Source organism: Pseudophryne corroboree, chromosome 1 (genome assembly GCF_028390025.1).
Source record: "Pseudophryne corroboree isolate aPseCor3 chromosome 1, aPseCor3.hap2, whole genome shotgun sequence".
In the NCBI taxonomy this organism is placed as follows: Eukaryota; Metazoa; Chordata; class Amphibia; order Anura; family Myobatrachidae; genus Pseudophryne; species Pseudophryne corroboree.
In genome coordinates, this window is record NC_086444.1 from 889,717,559 (window position 1) to 889,740,328 (window position 22,770).

General features: G+C 40.8%; 1 protein-coding gene across 28 annotated transcripts in view; it reads left to right on the forward strand.

Moving 5' to 3' along the window:
- The window catches only part of ANK2 (ankyrin 2), a 939,290-nt gene that overhangs the window by 878,245 nt on the left and 38,275 nt on the right, over positions 1-22,770 (forward strand). For all 28 annotated transcript variants that reach the window (XM_063920161.1, XM_063920164.1, XM_063920158.1 and 25 more), the window contains 7 exons: positions 4,083-4,214; positions 10,031-10,177; positions 11,018-11,273; positions 15,198-15,495; positions 19,345-19,437; positions 19,905-19,988; positions 21,979-22,143. In XM_063920161.1, coding sequence (XP_063776231.1) covers positions 4,083-4,214; positions 10,031-10,177; positions 11,018-11,273; positions 15,198-15,495; positions 19,345-19,437; positions 19,905-19,988; positions 21,979-22,143 — 1,175 coding nt within the window. The remainder of the gene's footprint in view (positions 1-4,082; positions 4,215-10,030; positions 10,178-11,017; positions 11,274-15,197; positions 15,496-19,344; positions 19,438-19,904; positions 19,989-21,978; positions 22,144-22,770) is intronic.

Below are 22,770 nucleotides of genomic sequence, written 5' to 3' on the forward strand. Positions count from 1 at the left end.
CTTTTTTCCCCTGTGATGGGATTACTTTAATGAGATGAAGGGGTGAAGAAGATTCATGTATGGCGCTTTCCCACATTTTTAGGGGTGCACACACTTTTCCTATAAATTCAGATGCTCTTGAATTCACCACAACCTTTCAGGTTTGTACTAATAAAGGTATGCACATCATACTTGCTGACTTTTTAAAAGCCCCCTCAGGGAGCATCCTGAGTGAGCAGCAATGTCCGAGGTATTGGAGGCGTGGCGCCATGATCGCATTATCATGGGAGGATTTGTTGTATTTTACAGATGGTAATGGGGCTATGATAGTACGATTCAATGTGAAACCCACCATTGCATCCTCCGTATGGGAGATTGATCAACTCTCCACATAATTCAGGACTCTAGGAGAGTTGGATAGTATATGCCTTTTGATTATATATTAAAAACAAAAACTATTTTAATGTATTCCTTCTTTCAAAGCTACAGGAGTCATTTTTACTTTTATCTTAACAGGTCTATTTAACTTGTCTCCTCCTCATTTATATGTATCTACTAGAGGCATAAGGCAGACAGTAGAAGCAGGAAAGGATAGAGACAGATCTACTTTGTAATTACCTAAGGAAGTTCTGCCCAAGCGTGAGATGCAATCCCTTGGAAATTTATTCAGCACCTAACACATTTTTCAGACTTTGCTGCCACAGGTTCTGAATGTGAATTAGATCAAAAGAGATTGCTCGTGGCTCTTATATACAAAGTATTGAGTCACAAGAAGTATTCCAAAATATTTCCACAATTTACTAAAATTGACAGAAATGATGAAACTTATTTATACCCATCTACACAAAAGTTCCTCACAGGTGGAATACACTGCATAATAGATCACCATAGCCCTCTGTTTGTGAGGTCTTATAGCATAAACTTTCGGAAAAAAGGAATAAAATAAAAATGAAAAATGATAGCAGACAAGTCAGAAATATGATTATACTGTACAATCTAGGGAATGACCCAGGACCATTGCATATACTGGCGTTTAGTACAGTCCATTGCACAAAAATGGATGGAGCTGCCTCGATCATACTGCTACCTACACCTATTTGCCAGATATGAAGGACACTTATCAGAGAACTACTGCAAGGCCAACTATGATACTGCATGAGCTACAGAAGCACTGGCGTGTCTATAATGGTGCGGTGCACACCGGCACCTGAGTCCAGGGGGGGACCCCCACTGCGCATGCTGCACCCATTTTTTAAATACTTACCCATCTGGAGTCCCGCCCCAATGTCAGCAGTGCTCTGGAATCCCCGTGAAAATGGTGCATTGGCAATTTTCCCGGTGATTTGCACGTGTGCAGTAGAATCTGAGCCCTCTAGTGCTCAGACTAGTGCTCATACTCTCCAGTGCTGCTGGCAGAGTGAAGGATGCCTGAACGGAGGAGGCAACACACGGACCAAGTCCTCTCCTAAAGCGCCCCTGTACAGAAGTCAGTGGGTGAGTGGATCAACAATTCTCTAAGCACTGCAATAATTGTTTATAGGAGCAAAACAAAGGAAAAAGCCCTGGCTAAAAGCAAGACACGCATTGTCTGTAGTTTTCTAAGCACCATATAGAAGATTTTCCAAAGATGTTACAGAATGTCTTGTGGTCTGATGAGACTGCAGGGAAACTTTATATCTGTGTATGGTACAACCATACACTGCACACCTACGCGGCCACAACATGCCTACTGGGAAATTTAGCAGTGATAACATTACATTAGTGGAAAGGGCTGACAGTATCATCAGAAATGATGGGGAGATAAATGGGGCACATTGAATACATAAACCTTCTACTATCTGCCAGTGAGATCAGGACGGAAGGACAAAGATCTAAAGCAGACTGCAGAGTATCACTGGAGTGCCTTAAAATGGAAAACATAGATGTCACTGACTTTAATCCTAAACGTGCTGCCCATCACTACCCTGACCCATTATTATTAGCCATTTTACATTAAGGAGTGGGTAAACATTGATGCATCTCCGTTATAAAAGTTACCCAAAATAGCTGTAGTATTATTATTATTATTACATTTGTATGTAGTACTTAAATACAGGCTTAGAGGCGATGGTGCCTTGCATTAGAATATTAAATATATAAAGGTAAAATGAACACGTATTAATGCCCTTCCCATAACTTACACTGTATTTATTTGCATGATGCCGCAGAATCCTGAATTGTTACCTTATTATAGCGCAAGCTTCAGTAGGGCTAATGTGAGGATCAATACGGGAAGCAGCTCTGCCCACTACTTTTCCGTTCATAATCGTGACTTTCACCATTAGTATTGGCACTTGTACCAGCTCCATTCCAGATGCAAGAGATCCATCTGACACAGGCTTCCCTTCCCCACACGCCCATATTCAGGCTACTCTCCTACGACACTCCCACAAGAACAAACAGCTCCGAGCAATCTCATTGTCCCTGCCCAGTTCCAACACTGAAAGGCCCATTTCACAGAACGACAGCTCCGGAAAAGATCCATCTGACTCAGAGTAGGACGGAGATACACAGAAGTGCGTAGTTTCATATCTGCTCCTGCGCTGTATGCCAGTGCTCACTGTTTGCATCCGTACAAAGAGATCCATCCGATTCTGAATAAGCCCCTTCATTTGTTTTAGCTCTTGACATCTGATTGAACTTTAGTTCTAACTATCTGTTGAAATGGTTACATTTGCTTCATTGTACTGTATATTAGCAGTTACACCTTACAGAGGTTAAATGATACTGTGCAATGGTATATTATTATTAAAATATAGTATATACTTAATATATACTGTAGTTGTAAAATGCCTAATTTATTAAGTAACACTAAGCTTTTTTTTTTATGTACTTTTATTATTCATATTAAATAAATATAGTAATTTGTATAACACTGCAGGGAAAACATTGCACGACCATACAGAACAAGGTTTTTGAAGTAACATGAAATGTAGGCGTGCTTATAACAGCAATCATCAATTTTTTTGGGGGAGGCATCTAATTAGAGCCCTTTTTACTGCTCAAAAAATTACCCATTTCCAGGTGAAAACACATAGGATCCAGGATACTGTGTGTTTTCATGATCCAGGCCAAAAAAACAGGTCACTTATCAGGAATTTTTTTCAAGACCTCAGCAGGTTCCGTTTAAAAATCCCTGATATGTGCCAGCGTCAGGGCTAATTGGGCAGTCCCTGGAGGATTAATTAGCTAATTGTATTCTCCCCTATGTGGGTAATTACGTTAGATACTAGGTGGGTCATTCCGACCCGTTCACACGCTGGGTTTCATCGTAGCGGTGCGAACGGGTCAGAACAGCACATGCGCTGCGGCTGCATTGCGCAGGCGCGTCGTTGCCCGGTGACGGCCGTCGCCGGCCAGCGATGCTGCATACGAAGAAAGCGGTTGCAGCGACGATCGCAAGAACATTGACAGAAGGAAGGTGTTCCGGGGCGTCAACTCACCATTTTCCGGCCGTGGAGATCCGAACACAAGCGTATCCAGGCATTTGGAGGGCGGATGTCTGTCAATTCCGGGACCTTCATCGCTGGATCCATCACACAGGGTAAGTAACTGCAGGGCTAGGCTAGTCTTGTTTTACACAAAACTTTTTTAGCATAGCAGGGCTGCACAAGCGATCGCAGCCCTGCTATGCTAAAATACACTCCCCATAGGCGGCGTCTAGTTGATCGCACGAGCAGCAAAAAGTTGCTATGTGCAATCAACTCGGAATGACCCCCTAGGGTCTGACGGAAGCTTGCACACTACTATAATGCAGGTTATCCAAGCGGGATATCCTCGCACTTTTTGCTTGCCCCCCCATAAAGGTGCAAGCAACAACAAGCATTGTGATTCCCCATGTAAGTAACTACAATGTATTTAACCATTGCACAAGGTTCAGCAGAAAACTAAGGCCGTATTAATGACTAATGTCTAGGTGCTACAGAAGCAGTGCACGTGTCATAAGAATTTGCATACAACACAATACACACAAACATTCGCCACTAGATGGCAATATATTTTCACTGTACGGATTTGTGTGAACTTGCAAGATCATACTTACAGTTTTTAATGATCTTTTGCAGAATTAGCCAGAGAGCTGGATTTCACGGAAGAGCAAATTCACCAAATACGCATTGAAAATCCAAATTCCTTACAGGATCAGAGCCATGCTTTGCTGAAATATTGGCTGGATAGAGATGGAAAGCAAGCGACAGGTAAATCGTGAAACACAAATAAATAATTGTTCACTGAAAGAAGAGCTATAATTAATATACAGATTCTTTATACTGTATGTTCAGTTTCAAGGTGTAGTGTGATTAGTTTTATTGCCATGGGTAAAATCGTGCTCCTTTGGTGCCAGTCCTATTAATTAGTGTAGAGTATAGTGCTGGTCAATCTGCCTTCTGTACTGAGCTTTAAAGTGTTCAATGCTAAGTTTTTTTCCAGTAGTTATTCTAGTTTAAAGTTTCTTTATGAGTAATAACTTAATCTTGATTGAAATATTTTGTTCTTGAAGTCCATGTTCCTCTTAATTTGGTTGAGGTTGATTTATTGTACATTGGAATAATAAATTGCTTAAACATCGAAAACTCCTCTGATCCAACTCCCTAAACTGGATATTCCCATTGAAACTGGTGGCTTTTTAGTTTCCCCCTCACTTTTTATCAATTATACTACAGGCAAAGTGCCTTCTATAGAATGCCTGGACTGTTCTTGTGCAAAGTATGAATATACATATTTTTTCTTAATCCTGTATATTTAATGATTTTATTTTAAACAGAACATATTAATTCACACAGACAAGTGATAAAGAAATTTGCACACAGACAACCATGTGAGAAAAACAAGATAAAAACACAATAATAGTTGACATAGTAACAACATACAAATATGCACTATGAGACCATGAAAGATAGCAAACTTAAACAGCTGTTAAGCAACATAGATAATACAATAGAGCAAAATAACATTCAGGAAACAAACGTTCATTAACTACGGATAACATGTCATAAAATACAGAGATAAAATTGCATCAAGCTGACAGAAACAGCCAGTAAGACATGAAAACAACTGCTAAGGCAAATAATTGTCCAGGTCTAGGACTGCGAACAGGGGCTTACTTTCTCAAACTTCATTGTACACTTTTATTTCATATTTATAAATCTTTCATGAGAAACTATGGAATTAACTTGCAGACTTCTAAGGAGAGAGAGAGGGTCTAGGAAGCCATCCATTTCCTGGCAACACATACTTTGGCCACAGTAAACAAAATAATATATGATATATATTTGTATGAAACGGGTGAGGTCATCACTAAGTCCAAGACGAACAGTGAAAATTTTGGGTGGGTGAGGTGCATCATAATCCCTGAGGTAGTCACACATTCCAAGACCTGAGACCAGAATTCAGCCAAGAGAGGACAGGACCAAAAGCAGATGCCAGAAATCAGCACTCATCTCTCTACATTTAGGACATGAAATTGAAGTAAAACCTCTATTTTTTTCAAGATGCACTGAATGGAGTATGTAGGATTGTATCTGCTGAAATCTGGGATACACTGTGGTAACACAAGGTAAACCTAGAACAGTGGCCCACTACTCATCCGTAAGCGGACCCAAGTCCGCCTCCCATTTAGATCTCAATACTGGCAAGCCACCCACACCCAGCCCACTCCTCATTCGTAAGAGGACCCAAGTCAGCCTCTCATTCAGATCTTAGCACTGGCAAGCCACCCACACCCAGCCCACTCCTCATTCGTAAGAGGACCCAAGTCAGCCTCTCATTCAGATCTTAGCACTGGCAAGCCACCCACACCCAGCCCACTCCTCATTCGTAAGAGGACCCAAGTCAGCCTCTCATTCAGATCTTAGCACTGGCAAGCCACCCACACCCAGCCCACTCCTCATTCATAAGAGGACCCAAGTCAGCCTCTCATTCAGATCTTAGCACTGGCAAGCCACCCACACCCAGTCCACTCCATAAGAGAGCCCAAATCCTTTTCCCATATACATCTCAATATTGGCAAACCACCTGCAGGGCTCAGATTAAGGATGAGTATACACATAAAATATGTTTTTATTTATGGAAAGTACACAACATAGTATGCATGGGTGATTCCCCCAAGTGCCACCCTTCTACTGTGCACACTTTGCTTGCCTGAGGTGTAAATATTGATAAATCCTAAATCTTGGGAGATCAAGATCAATACTGAACTGCATAAAGGAACATAAAGTATCTGCTCAATAGATATGTCCCAGAGTGTATATCCTGAAAGATAGTCAGAGGCTCAAGGACCCATAGAGCTGTTAACCAAACTTTACATGCCTTTACCAGTAGGGAAGGACATCCTGTCAGAGGGGAGTCCGCAAGACACAGAGGGAGTTTCAGCCAGACATGAGATTTATTTGTAAGGAAATCAATCTGATGTTAATTGTTCAATGAAATATACTACAGTATGTGACATCATGAGAAATCCAAATGCAGAGGTATTTACACTTAGTACACCTGCATAACGGGAGAGAATATGAGGTGGGCTTAGACAAGGTGGGAAGTACTGGAAACACTACCGATTTGCGCCAATTAATCCAAATACCCGAAAAGGAACCAAACATGTGTACTTGTGCCAAAGAGACTATAAAGCGAGGAATTAGTATGTAATAAAAATAATAATATTTCATCAGCATATAAAGCATTTTTTTAATCAGGCCCTAAGGCCAGAGATAACAGGAGAGGCTTGTATGGCACAGGCAAAAGGCTTTATGGCAATGGAAAGCAGAGAGGAGAATATCAAAAAGCCCTGTTGGGTACCACTTCCAATGGTGAAGGAGTCTGTAATAAACCCATTCACTCAAACTTGCCCTGCAGGACAAGAATATAAGAGTTTGATCCAACCAATAAATCCCTCCCCTTCACCAAATCTGGAAAGTACAGTCCAAAGAAATGAGCATTCTACTGAATCAAATGCCTTGGCGGCATCTATAAAGACCACCGTGTTGGTTCACCTTGGTTCTCATGACGCAACTAAAGATAGGAATATTGCAGAAAATCAAGAAAAACCTAAACGGGTGCTACCAGGGCTGATTTTCTCAGCAGCTGTGTAGGAGATAGTCACGCTCCTCAAACAAACAATATAAACAAAAGAAAACCACTAAAATCAATTGTAATCTAAAATGACAAATGTATCACATGGTGATCTAAAAAACAAATTACTTATTAATAAAATATACTTTGGCTGATTAACAACGAGTTCTCTCAAGCCAAAAGTCAGTGTATATAAAACATGTATATGTTGATAATAAACCAGTACATATGATATGTTAAGACATCAACAAGTGCAGAGTAAATATTGCAATAGAAAATTACAACCCCTTCAATGGTCATAGCATGTGGGCTCATGGATAGGGTCCTGTATATGTTTATAGAGTCCGCTGAAAATACAGTGTTGGACAGGGATCATAAGTTACAGGTCCTCGGGTATTTTTCAAGGGATAGTCCGTTTAGCATCAATCCTGTTCGATAGCAACGATTGGAGGCGCATTTAATTGAGTCCCTTTAACCTTCGATACTTGAACCGTGCACAATGAAGAATCCACCGTGGTTATCCCGTAGCCAAAGAAAATCCTTTTAGTGGCCCACTGACCAAGGGGGAAAGCAAGTTCTGACGCGTTTTGCTGTCCTTAGACAGCTTTGTCAAAGGTCCTTTGATAAAGCTGTCTAAGGACAGCGAAACGCAGTCGGTTTGCACAGCATAAAAGTAGTTTAATTGGGATGGATAATCTCCAGAATCACCTTATTCAAAAGTATAGCTAAACTGTTTGCCAAAATCTTAGTGCCTGTGGATAACAAAGCTATAGACCTACAATATATGAAGCCAGATCAACCAGATCCTTGCCAGGTTTGGGGAGTTCTATAATAAAAGCTTCTACCTTGAGGGGTACAATGAAGATGAGTTTTAAATAATTCGACAGGGAGACCGTCTACACCTGGGGCCTTACCATTAAGAAAGGACTTAATAGCATCTTCCACCTCCTTAAAGGAAATGGGGGAATCCAAATAGTCCTTGCTTTCAGGAGTTAGGGTGGGTAGCAAATTTTGATCCAAGGCAGGAGTCCAAGTCAATCCAAGTCAAACAGGGAATAACACACCGAGAAGCATATACTCCCATAAAATAATCACAGAACCTTCCAATAGACTGTGTATAAGTAATAGCATCAGCTACAATTAAAGTGTGCACAGTGGGAAGGTTTATGGCCATAAATGATATAATGATCATGTGCAGAACAGAGGAGTCTACGCCTAATTGTATCAAGGAGGAAATCTATATTCCTTATGTACAACAAGCCAGCCGAACTATCAGCATTAAGGCGAGTGCCAAGATAGCGTTGATCCATGGCATGACTTCTCTGCTTCAAGTCCACATCCTTATTCATGTAAAAACCTTAATCTAGGCCACTTGGGAAACTGAAATGTTTCTAAATCTTAAAAGATGTCCCACATTAAAAGGGGATTAGTTGAATATGGATTATCCACAAAAAAAAAACATTCAAGGCCACTAGCAGTTTGGATGCCACTCCCATCTGTGTCATCCGAAAGGGGTTAAATATCCAGCACAAGGCTCCCCTAGAGAAACAAATCGAGGGTTAACAGCAGTGTGGAGTGATCCGAAACACCACTAGACAAATAAGCCACTGACTGGACAGCAGGGAGTAAGGAATTGGATACTAAACAGAAATCTATGTGAAAAAAAGTATGATCAGAGGAATAAAAGCAAGAGTATTACTGCACCTGAGTATATTTCAATTGCCTTCACTAATTCTATATATTTAGTAACACGGGAATAAATGGAGGTCCCTCCATGAACAGCGCGCGGGTATTCTCGCCATCTATCCAACTCATCTTCCAGGACTGTATTAAAATCTCCCATGAAAATAACGTAGAAAATTCAACCATAAAATCATAGCCTTTAACAAGGACCTCGGAACTATATGGAGGTGGAATGTAAATAGTCAGTGAACAAAGGGAGAGGCATGGATCAACTGCCTGACAAAAAACAAAGAACCCCGAAGATTTGCTGATAAGGTCAAGACCCCTCTAGAATGAGTATGAAAACTAGAGTGGAAAAATCAACCTATCCATGGTCGTTTCATGGACAGCCTAATACCTATCAAGTGAGTTTCCAACAGACAAACCAGAGAAACTAGTCCAGAGGCATGGACCACTTAATTCTATCATTTAGTCCCCATACATGCCAATATTTTTAACATACTGTAGAAAAGTAATGACCAAGAGATGAAGAGAGACAGAAACCCCCAGTCATTTTGAGATAACAGTAAAAGGAGCACTGGCAGCCTGTCAACCTCAACCACATAACGTATAATCTCAAGTGCAACAGACAAACATTGGTAAGCACAATAATGTACAATAGTAAAACAACAGAACAAACACAACATCCACCAACCCAAACTCACCAATTCCAGCCTGGAGTGTTAAGAGTTAATGACCCAGTTCACTTATCTGTCTGTTCTTACATGTCGCAGCCCTTCCCTGCTACGTGTAAGAAGTGAAAGGATCACTTCTCGTTTGTGAGCCAGAGCCCTCTCCCTTTAATTCTGCAGACTGTTTCCCATGGGCTACAGTGGCTAATGCCATGGCAAATCTTCACAGCCTCCATAGAAATATATGAGGGACCACGGCGGATATGGAGATATCCCTTGTGGTACCTCTTTCATATGTCGGGGGCATCATTATTTGCAGGTACTTTTACTGCGATAGGAGGATATGCCACAACTATTATTGGCTAAATAGGCACCTTTGTCCTTAATAATTAGAGCTCTAAATCTAGCATCTAGCCATATAACCTTTATGGTCACTCTCCATTAAATACATTTCTTAAGATTAAAACTGTGTTAAAGCATTACACAGGAACCTAGCATGTGTCTGACATCAGGGAGACTGCACAAATGTTGTCTCACATAAATGATCTCAATCCCTTTTATGTTTGATTAATTTTGTTTGTTTTATTTAATCACAGATACCAGCCTAAACCAGTGCCTCACCAAGATTAACCGAATGGATATCGTTCATCTTATGGAAACCTGTATCAAAGAGCCTATGCTACACCATGCCAACCGCACATATGCTGATATAGAGCAAACAATTACCCTGGACCACAGTGAAGGTAACCAGCTGCAGTAGCTGATAAGTCAAACATAAATGAAAATGTTACCTTGTTTTCTGTACTCTCCAATCCATTTGTGTCTTGTTAACATAATGTGTTGGAGATAACATTGCAGGAAATGAACACTGTGGTATGTAGCTACAAGCGAACAGAATTAGTTCTGCAAAGAAAGGTAGGTAAGAAATGCCACTTTCTTTGGTGAGGGATATTCTATTCATGGCCACTGTTAGTTTCTGAATCCAGTTAACTCTTTAACCCACTTTCACTTAGCATCAGTTCTTGTGGAGGATTGCATTAAAGTAACTTCTGTGGTTATGTTGATTTTTTTCTTTACCTTCATTTTTCTGAACCAGGCACATTACTATATGCTCTGTATGTGCCATGGGCCCCACAATTCTAGGGGGCTTCGAGCTGTGGTGGGTGGGCATGGTTTGGGGGGCGTCTGGAGCTTCTTGGAAGGCAGGTAGAGAATGATGTCTGAATTATACACAATCAGATTGGCTAGGCAGCATTCTCTTCCTGCCTCCCAGCCAGACAGTGAATGGCTTGACTGGTGGTGTGGCTGGAGCTATCCACTAGTCAGAAGGCTGAAATCCATTCACTGTATGAAAGCATGTGGAGGAACCGCAGGAGGGAATAGTTATGATTTTTTTTTTAAATGCATTCCCGTGAATGGGTTGGTAGTGCATTACTTTGCCCAGGTCCTATAATGCTGTTAACACATCTATGGCTTTCGGCCCTACTTGGTATTTCTTATTTAGTAGGCTAAAACCACATGTGCTCTTCCAGGATTAGTGACTTTTTCTGTAATGAATAAAACTTTTCCATTTATGTTCACAGGTTTTTCTGCTCTTCAGGATGAATTCTGTAGCCCACAGAAGAAGACCATGGTTATTCATTCAGACTCTCGAGGTACCGAGAGAGGTGAACACCCTCCTCTAGTGTCTGAGGAGGACGTTTCAATCCATGACAATGCAAAGGAGGACAAGTCTGTTGCAGAAATTATCCGACAGCTGCAAAAGGAAAAAGTGGAATTTGAGTTCTCAGTGGAATCACAGGGATTATCAAGGGCCTTATCTTCTGAACAAGAATATCTGTAAGATTCCATCTGTTGGAAATAGGCTACTATAGGTTTTTTTTTTCCTGATCTGTCATAGAATGCATTGCACTTGACGCAAATCTCAAGAGATTTTCCTTGTATTCAAATGCCCTGTCTTCTATCCTATTACAATAACAGTGACTAGGCTAGATAACAATATTATATACTAGTGATGGAACCTGCAGAGACTCACATATGCTGGATAACCTGAGTCCACCCACTGCTCTGCCTCTCTGCTTGCAACTCCGCCCTGCCCCAGCACTCTGTTCCTTCCCCTACTCCCCACTACTGTATATTAAGAGTGCTGAGGTTCTGTGGCTAAGGTCTATTCCCTTGTAGTGCAGTGGGAGCCATTGGGGTTGGGACCCAGCTCCCACTGCGGATGCATATAGGAGACAGGACAGAGCTTATCAGAATATATATTATATAAAAGAAAAGTGTCAGTTGATAGTAACTTCTTACAAAAAGTAAACTAAACATCTAAAATTAGAAAGACAATATGAAAATAAACAAGCAATGCAGTGAAGCAACGGAAAGATATTAATAGCAGCATAGGAAAAGATATAAATAGTTGTATCGGAAGAGATATTAGTAGCAGGAAGTGGGAGGTAATATTGCTATTTTATAAGCCACTGGTTAGACCATAATCTGAGTTCTGTACAAAGACTTGTACAAGTAAGACTTGTACAAGTAAGAAGGGAAAAGGTCAGGTTCAAATAATATGGGCCCTCATTCCGAGTTGTTCGCTCGTTGCCGAGTTTCGCTATATTGCGATTAGTCGCTTACTGCGCATGCGCAATGTTCGCAGTGCGTCTGCGCCAAGTAAATTTGCTAAAAAGATTGGTATTTTACTCACGGCTTAACGAAGAAATTTCTTCGTTCTGGTGATCGGAGTGTGATTGACAGGAAGTGGGTGTTTGTGGGCGGAAACTGACCGTTTTATGGGTGTGTGTGAAAAAACGCTGCCGTTTCTGGGAAAAACGCGGGAGTGGCTGGAGAAACGGGGGAGTGTCTGGGCGAACGCTGGGTGTGTTTGTGACGTCAAACCAGGAACGAAACTGACTGAAATGATCGCAGTGGCAGAGTAAGTCCCGAGCTACTCAGAAACTGCAAAGAAATTTCTATTCGCAATTATGCAAATCTTTCGTTCGCAATTCTGCAAAGCTAAGATTCACTCCCAGTAGGCGGCGGCTTAGCGTGTGCAAAGCTGCTAAAAGCAGCTAGCGAGCTAACAACTCTGAATGAGGGCCATGGTACATAAGGGTTATAGAAACAAATCAATAGACCTAGGTTTTATACAATAACAGTCTCTATTTGAGCTAATAAAATACAATGAAGACGGTAAAACAAGAGTTCTAACTAAGGTAGATCTGAGATTAATAGAAAGCAGTATTTTAAATAAGCAATAGGATTTCTCATACAAAGGGATACATTGAAAAATGGAAGGGTTATAGATTAGGCAGATAATATATTACAATTTATTTACGTAATAGTTTGATAGATCCATACAATAATCACCAAGTAGATATCATGGAAACGTATGTAGTAACAAAGTTATAGTATGTATGAGACATATATATTGGTATTGTTAAGACTTATAGATAAGATGATAAACATATACAAAACAGATAACTAAATGAACCTGTAGTCTTCCCTTCTACCATCAAATGAATTAGACATTTTGATTTCATAAAACACTAGTCAACTATGCTGCTCGAAATCAAGCAAAAAACAAAAACAAATATTGGGGGTAATTCCAAGTTGATCGCAGCAGGAAATTTTTTAGCAGTTGGGCAAAACCATGTGCACTGCAGGGAAGGCAGATATAACATTTGCAGAGAGAGTTAGATTTGGGTGGGTTATTTTGTTTCTGTGCAGGGTAAATACTGGCTGCTTTATTTTTACACTGCAATTTAGATTGCAGATTGAACACACCACACCCAAATCTAACTCTCTCTGCACATGTTATATCTGCCTCCCCTGCAGTGCACATGGTTTTGCCCAACTGCTAAACAATTTCCTGCTGCGATCAACTTAGAATGACCCCCATTGTGTGTTCATCTAAAGTTTACTGTATCCCGACAGTTTACTGTATCCTAAAATTTTACTGTATCCCAAAAGTTTACTGCATACAGAAAGTATTAGAAAGAATTATAAAAAACTGAATTTAGGGCAGAAAAATAATAGTGCAAGGGTTTTGCTGCAATTTTCAACAAAAAAAAACGAGCGCCCCACACTCTTTGGGAGAAATCATGACTTTGACATGTTGTTCCTCAACAACGTGAGCACTTATCAAAATTCTATGCACTGCTACATCATTATCAAATAACACCTGAGAAATCAAAATTGGTTTTGTCTTTGCGGAGTAGTTGCTCTCACGAAAATGTTCTTGAATCTGACGCCCTAGACTATCAGCATTGTTTTTCACATCACCCCTAGGATAAAAGATTTCTGTTGATACATTTTTGGGGAAAATAATGAAATTAAGTAAATTGTGCCTACAGATGGAGCCTCACTTATCTAGCCTTCTCTGGTGCACCATGGTGCACCAAGGATTATTAGCATACGCCCTTTAATTTATTGTTCTCAGCTGCAATACAATACAGAGAGAACAGTACAGCAGGGGCTAAGTCATTACAGCAGGGGATTAAGTCTGACTGCCCTGGCTCAACTAATCCTATTAAAGGGATAGATGAGCAGGGCTCTGTCTGTACCTGTCATCCTTAGGGTCAGTTATGTGGTGGTGTACACTTGTACTTCTGATTGTCCACATGTTTTATGATTGGCAGCCACTAGCACTGGTTTTGCCTATCACTTTGACCTTAAATAATTTGACTTGGTCCTGGACTACCAATCCGAGGCACCCCTGCAAGAGCCTAACGGCACCCAGTTTGGGAATCACAGTCTTAACTGACTAAATATATAGATCAGGACCCAGTAAAGTGAAAAACCTCAGGTAGAATCAAGCTATTGTTAGGGCAAAACCCCTGGAGAATTTATAGTTCTGTACACTCAATAGTACACGGAAGCCCTCAGAGAATTACAGAAGGAACTGGAGGAAGGGAACATTGAAGGAGGCAGACTGACGGTTGAAGTTGACTTGGAATTGTTACAGGTACCAATATGGCACAACGTCCGATTAATGCAAGGTCATTATAGAGGCCATTGTAGATGCTTTCAGCGGTGTACTGGGGTCAGCATGGGCACACTGACTGGTCTGTGGCTACGCAACCCTATATGGAGCAGGCTGTGATTCACTGTGTATTCTGACACCTTTCTATCATAGCCAGCAGAAACGTTTTCAGCAATTTGTGCTACGATAGCTCTTCAGTAAGATAGGACCAGGCAGCCTTCGCCTTCCACATGCATCAATGAGTCTTGGGTATGCATGACCTTGTCACCAGTTCATTGCTTGTCCTCCCTTGGACCTCTTTTGGTAGGCATTAACCACTGCATACCAGGAATACCCCACAGAACCTGCGTTTTTTAGATGCTCTTACCCAGTCATCTAACCATCACAATTTGGCTCTTGTCAAAGTTGCTCAGATCTTACACTTATCCATTTGTCCTGCTTCCAAAACATCAACTTAAAAACTGAGTGTTCACTTGCTGTCTAATATATCCCACCCCTTTGCAGGTGCCATTATTACAAGATAATCAATGTTACTTACTCCCTTGACAGGGGTTTCAATGTTGTGGTTGACGGATGTATATTTTTATTACAAACACAAGCCTAAAATATTAAGCAGCCAGTGGTATAATAATTCTATTATCTGGGTCCAGACCACCATTTAGACATCTCTGAATGTATGCTGTATGATGGATCACTTTGTGTTTTTTCACATGTAAAATATTAGAAGTGATTTGAATTTTGAAACAAAAATATCCCAAGAAATCCATGCTGACATTCTCTCTTTGCAGTGTTACATCTCCTGATTTAGAAAACAAATTGCCAGAGGCAACAGACAACTCGCTGTGCTGCAAGGAAATCCCCCAGTCTCCTCAGGAGACTTATGTAGAGCTTGGCAGGTCTTGCACTGAGACTCCTGTGTCTGATCATCATAGTGACTCTCCCATTGTGCAAGAACCAGATGACTTATCAGAGCAAGAAGACCGTGGTGCAACCAGAAATGACCTCTTCATAGTGGAATCATCGGATGAGCATGCAGACAAACTGGAAAATGTTTCTGAATACAAGTCATTTGACTCATTTGAAAAGGTAATGCATAATTAAAAATGTAGGTTGTTTTAAAACTGCAAATGGCAGGCTTACAGGGAATATTTAAATTACTGTAAGTAATCTATATTTGCTATCTGCATAAATTCAGTGCGAAAGCATCGCACTTCTACAATCCATTACTCTGACATGCGGCAGGCGCCCATCACAAGACAAGTCCACCCCGCATGCCGGATCCAGCCCCCCACCACCACCACCACCTCACACACACACACACACACACACACACACACACACACACAAACACACACGTGAAAGCATCGCACAGTGGAAATGATTTCACGTTTAAATTAGCCCACTGCCAACTCCACCTGGCTGCGAAAGCAGGCCGCTACCCACCATGTTTTGGGTCGCCGTGCCCTGCCCCGCAAATAGCCCGGACATGCCTGCATGTCCCCCCAGCGCCGTTGTTCCTCCCCTTAAACGATGCTCCTTAATTGCCTCTGTGATGCTCCCTCCCTCCCCGCGAGCACCTCTGCCTGTAAATCAGGGGTGGCTTTAGAGAACGTGTAGAGATAGAAAAGAGATGTTAATAGTAAATGCTGCCAGTCACATTACCCTATTTGTATAGAATTTCAAAATAATAAAGTGTCATATAGACAAAAGAATGTAATGATAGTGTTATTTGGAAATGTGAAACATATTTTCTATATAAAATTAACTTAATGGAAATGGAATTAATTACAAATACATATACAAATGAAATTAAAAATATTTACATGACATACAGTTAGGTTAAATGAAATACAGCACCTGTACAACCAAAAGTTGTTTTCATCATTAACAAATCCAACGTCAATCTTGATTTCTACAGTAGACCACGTAGAACTGACCAATAGTAACGTGAAGAGACATCCGTGACTTCATATAACGCAGCTTCCTTGCTAATGAATTAAGTGCTAAGTTACAGCTGCGGGGGTCGATATATGAAATTAGCCTTTCAGAAGCAGCTATATGGTCATTATCATGGTTGCATGTTGTTGCCCCAGCGTCTTCTGACAGCCACTTCCACGTGTGTCCATATCTTATTGTTTTGCATTTATGTGAACATGCTTCTCTGTCCCCTGTTCCTTCTCTCCAGGGAAAGAGACACAAGTTACTGCAGAAGCGTACACATGGTCATATGCATACATGTTTTCTTGTGTGCACAGTACAAAAATGGGCATTTACAAACATAAAAACAGACACATGCGACAAAGGGCCTGATTCTGATTTGTATGCAAACCCAGTGGTTTATGTACAAATCCTCTGGTTTGGGGTCTATGCTTGCACAAAGCCCAATCTGTGCATAAGCAGAACGGGTCCTGCGATATCGCTTGCAGCCCCCCTTAGCCGCAGTATGATTAACATGCTGCTGTGTTTGGGGGACGGCGACCGTGTCTGTTTTACAAAACAGGGGCTTTGGCTTATGTAGACTGCACGAGGGCTACTACCATCTCTAGTCGCAACCAATGATCACAATGGTGAATCAATGCTGCATCCCCGGACGCAGCACTCAGATCTCACAGATGCATGTGGGAGGCATCTATCTCACCTCCTGCTGCATATGCATTTTATTTGTACAATATTGCACAGCCACTTCCCTTACAAATCAGAATCAGGGCCAAAGTGGAAATGAGCCACTCTTTATGTAGGCAACAGGTACATTATCATTTGATTTATAATCATCTACAAGTTACTTTTGCTCTTCACATAAATAGAAAATATGAAGAATCCAGTTTAGTATTAGTATAATCATATATAGTGGCATATGCTCAATTAGCTTAGTGATATCATTCAGGTGCTTGAAAGGGAGGGGTTTTTCTAAGCACGAAAAATACACATTTTGTTTCCCCCAGCACCCTGAATGATAGCAGTAACCAGATTCAAATCCCACACAATATCTTAGAATTCAGAGATCTTGGTTACATATATCTGCGGAAATGTATGTATAAGCCCCCAAGCTGCATCAAGACCTCTCTGTATATATCGGGGGTCCCTAGCGCTATATCTAGGTGCAGGGCGTGGCACCCCAAAAATCAGCATAAGCCAGACAGCCCAGGGCAGCATACCAGTGAAAAAACTATAATGTTAATAGATTAGTGTTAAGAAACCAAAGCTATAAAGAAAGTGATACAAAAATTAGTTGTAATTAAAATAAGAAATAGTGTTAAAGAAATTAGTATGTGATAAGTGTTAATAAAGTGTTAGGGTAAATATGAAGAAAATATGAAGAATCCCTGCAGTTTTGGTATCAGTATAACGTCTAATGAGAAACACTATCACATTCTAATAAATAGAAGTATTGTTTATACTGTATATAAATATATAAATCTCGAACATGATGTCCAATTGTATCTCTAGGAAAAGTGTTGTTTGTTAAATTATTTATTTTATTCGAACAAGAAAAAAAATCATTTTGTTGAGACTTTTGGCAGCTTTCCTCCTCTCCAACACATTCCAGTAGCAATACATTCACAATACCCACAATGCATGAGTAATAGCTTGGCTCTCTGTATGGGTCGTGGTGTAGAATAATGAAGTAGATACCATGCAACATTCACTAAACTACACAAGAGACACAGGAAAGGATCATACATGTTTAGTTTGACATACTGTATTAATGCTCATTATCTCTACAACTGAATAGTGTTACATTATTAATTCAAAATTATTACATTTAGGGGGGGGATGTTACATTCTGTAAATTATTTTCATTGAAAAACCTTTTCTATTATAGAAATCCATCTATGCAGTGAAATGAAGGCAGAGCATTTGCTGTGCAATTTAAGTAGTTCCAGTTATGTTGGAAATTGGAAAATGGTTCTGTCTCATTTAGAAGTAGTTGTAGCATTGCAAACTGACAATTCCCATCTGCTCTTACTTGCATTATGCAACACATCAGGGTTTTGTTCTCTTTTGTTTCTCCTTACTTGCTGTGACATACTTTAGGCAGTGGTTTGATGCATCATTTACCAGCCATGCTGCAGGTACCATCAGATCTCTAGGTGGCTGCTACTATAATACATCATGCTCTTTCCTATAACAAATGGACGAGACTATATAAAACATTTCCTTTTGATTACTGGACCATATTTGGTGGGTTTGAGGTTGCAATTTAGATTAAAGTAATTGAAACCATGTTAAATAAACTATACCATATATAGTTTTATACTTGTCACTACATAATCTGCTACTTGGTGATAAGGGTTTTCCCACCTTCACCTTTGGTCTACTGATTAGGATTATTCTGGTGAGCAGAATTGAAAAATAGGTTCCGCAAATTAGGAGATTGGTGCTTTGCCTAAACTTATATCCCTTTCTTGTGAAATTAGTGTTAAACATGGTGATTAATATCTGACAGGTATGCAGCCACCGATTATTTAGGTTTATCCACACAAAACCCAAAGGAGAGAGTCAACCATATATTATAATCACCTTCGCCTTTATCAGTCATAATTAATTGTTAAACCCCAAGTTTAAGATCATGATTTGAATTAAGAAAACAAGTTTCCGGCAATTTATATGATTTGGTGTCCGTGAACGAGATCTTAAGGAAAATGTTTATGAGTAATGAATTGAATGGGCTCAGAGCATATACTTCCATGTACAGCGTTTTCTCTTTAATCCTGATCACTCTGTCCATTCTGCATTTTAGTACATAGGTTATTTTGTATGTCTGATACCATATGTAGCAAGCACAGTCTAATGACTTTTCTTTGTACTGATGTTGACGGAAGCTTGTTTTCTATATCACAAATGACCAATGGTAGTTTAATGACAATACATAGTTTATAAGGCAGACAGATTTCTGGGATGGTAAATAGAGTACTGCTTCCATGCATCCACCAGGAGCTAGCAGAGGAGCTAGGTGAGCTAGAGGCCAACTCAGATGAGGACGAGATGGTAACTACCAGGGTCGTTCGTCGACGTGTGATTATTCAGGTACAAAGTGTTTACCTCCTGCACGTCCCTGTGCCAGCGGCTGCAATGTCCTGGCTACATTTGCAGGGGTCTTGAGGGGCAATTATTTACTAAGTAACATGGCTGTATGCATGTTTCCCCTTACTAATGCATGTTCAGTTTACTCTGCACCGCCCACTATTGTCAATACAAATAAAGTAGATTGTGAGCTTCCTGGCCTTACTTTCAAAAGTCCAACCGGAAGACCCCTATAATGCTGATAGTAGCTTCTTCTGCAATGCAGAGTCACTACTGCACCTTTGTCCAAGGTTCTGTGCATGTACCTAACACTTTTACATTTGCAGACTTGTTTTTGGAGTTTTGTTGTTAGTTATCTTTAGCTTTTATTTTAGATTCACTCACCTGATGATAATAATAAAGGATCTGGTTTACCTGTGCGATTAAGACTTGAGTAAACCCCACTTCTTTATTTCATTTGTTCTATTTAGGCAGACAATATGCCTGACATCCTCCCTGAGACAGTGACTGAAGAGCAGTACACAGATGAGCATGGCCACATTGTGGTAAAAAAGGTACCGTATCTACAGAATAATGTCCTTTAAGTGAATGTAATGTTATATTGAAAAGGGTGTAAGAGGTACAGTCATAGGGGAGATTTACTAACAAGCACTTTTATGTGCAGATTAAAATCTGCCACACATTGGATGCCATTCCCACAGAACAATGACAGAATCTATATGTGATCAGCTTAATGCTGAGTAGCACTGGGCCCCTCCTGATCCCCTTGACTGATAAGTGCCAGGGAAGAAAGGATCAAATCTAGTGCAAGCAGCTGTGGCCATACAAGTGGCGGGAGTGGTATATGTTGTCAACATTCATAATGTTGACATCATGACAATATTAACCAGGTTATGATGTCGACATGCCTGCAATGCCAGGTCGGCATTCATCATGATGTCATCATGATGAAATATTGACATGAAAGATAGAAAGTCGACAAAATGTCCTCAGTGGTCTAGCAGTGACTTACCTGGTCCGGTGGCTACATCGGTGTCTTCAGTGTCCAGCGGTCATTTGAGGATGACTTCCAGCAGATCCAGTGGTACTTGCAGCACTGACTATGTCTAACTCTAATCCCTAAACCCCCTCTCCCACAGCCTAACCCTAAACTGATGCTGTCATTGAGGTAGGAATGTGCTGCTGTCAGTAAGTCAGGGATGTGCTGAGGAATACCCATCACTGCTGTAGTCACGGGTATGCCTGGAAGTGGAGTTGCTGAGTCCGGGTTACAGCGGGCTGCCCGATTACTGTGGCCAGTGACACAGCAGCGAAGGTGCCACTACTGTGAGCCGTGGCTGCACTGCATCTGCTGAGTGATGCCGGGCTGCTTGATCCCACTCTCTGTGGGTGGAGCCACAGCCAGCACCAGGTGGGGAGTGTCTTTGAAATGCCCAATCACTGTGGCCACAGTGATCAGGATACACTGTGGGAAGAGCCGCGGCTGCTCTGTGACTGCAGAAACTGGATATGGGTACCGCTGGGATGGCCACTCACTGTGACTGGAGGTGATAAGCACTGGAGGGGAGCCATGGGTACAGAGGAGCCGGGAGGTCCCTCTGTGATTGACAGTTGCTTGAAGGTTATCTTTCGGCAGCTGTCCAGTGGGTATTACTGACGGTCGTATTAGACGTGACCACTGCAGGCAAGTGGTTAAAGGACAAGCAGCATATCTGGAAACATCAACAAGTAATTTTATTTCCTTAGAATTCTGAGGACAAATGGAATAGGTTCTTATAGTTTTGCAGCATTTGACACCCATAATAAAGCATATGGTGCAAACTGCTCTGCCAGTATTGGAGCTTAAAATATAATCAAACTCAGAATGTCAATGGACATCTCCTATGTGGAATATGTACCCCTGTCACTCCGGTGTGAACGCTACTCTGGATCCACCATTGTCTCAGTCTGAAGCTCTGGCACACTGCAATAAGTCATGTTACATACTGTAGCCAGAGCCACATAGCCTACTATCAGAGTCAGAATTTGAGGATTGAGCTGTGTCATTGAAGGATGCCACTTTTCTCATAGGTGCAGTGGCCATGTAACCTGGAGTTGCCTTCAGTAATAGTTTGTTCTGTTACAGTGTGTCACTGTAGAACTTTGTGCTAGCTGTTATTCAGTGTTGTAGTGGCAATGAGAATTCCAGCTGGAGGGATGTGCACCGCTTTACATCACTGGAAACTGTTGCTTGCATGTAACAAGGTCCCCTGTAATTGCAGACAGCAACAGATTACTTCTAACCAATAGATTCATAAAGGCCTAGCCCAGAAAGCTATTATTATGGCTGGGGGTATGGCAATGGCTTAGACTTGTTAGACATTAATATTTAGCTGACAATTCCATGGGTGCTCAGACGATTTCATGTGCACAAAAAGTCTCATCTGTCATTTTCATGCCAGGTTAAAGTACTTGGAATGAGGATTTGCATCAAGTCGCTGCTAGGTACAGCACATTTTCATTATTAGATAAATGATTTGCATGTTCACTTTTACCTTTACACAGGTCACTCGGAAAATTATTAGAAGATTTGTTTTACCTGATGGCACAGAGAGAGAAGAGGTGGTGGCACAGGGCAGTGCCCAGGATCCATTTGCTGTAGAAGAGGGCGACTCTGTATCTAAAGTCCTCAAACGCACCGTACTCCAGAGCGACAGTGAACAGACTGAGGTAAGCTAGACTAAACAACAGCACCAGAAATAGGTCTAATCAATTATACATACTGATGCATTTGTGTACAGGCAGCACGCCCAGAAAATCTAGCACAGACTACATTGGAAACCGATTTATTATTTAACATGCTTATTAAGGAATGCAAAACATGCACAGAAACGAACACCATGAATCACTGGAAAAATACATATTATACCCTGACTGGCAAGTGCTAGAAGTAATACATTATTCATGCATAGTAAAGAAGCTAAACCATATTCAGTGCTTGGGTGGTTAATAAAAAAATATTAATAATTCCATAATTATAAATGATGCAGTGGGAATATGCTTGCATGACAGAAAAGTCATGATTTCAAGTTGCTGACAAATAGATAAATATAATATATCAGATTAAGGAACAGACAGCCCAGGAAAAAGCTTGAATCTATTTCTTTTATTGTGGCATGAAATCATCTATTTGGGATATTATGCCATAGCTAGTTACTGATTAGTATGACCACACTGTCACATGATGAGGCTTTCTGTGATATCATAAAAACATAGCAATTCCTGCTGCTTAAATGAACCACAGTTGGTTAGGGAGAGTAATCTGCTAAGATATATATATATATATATATATATACA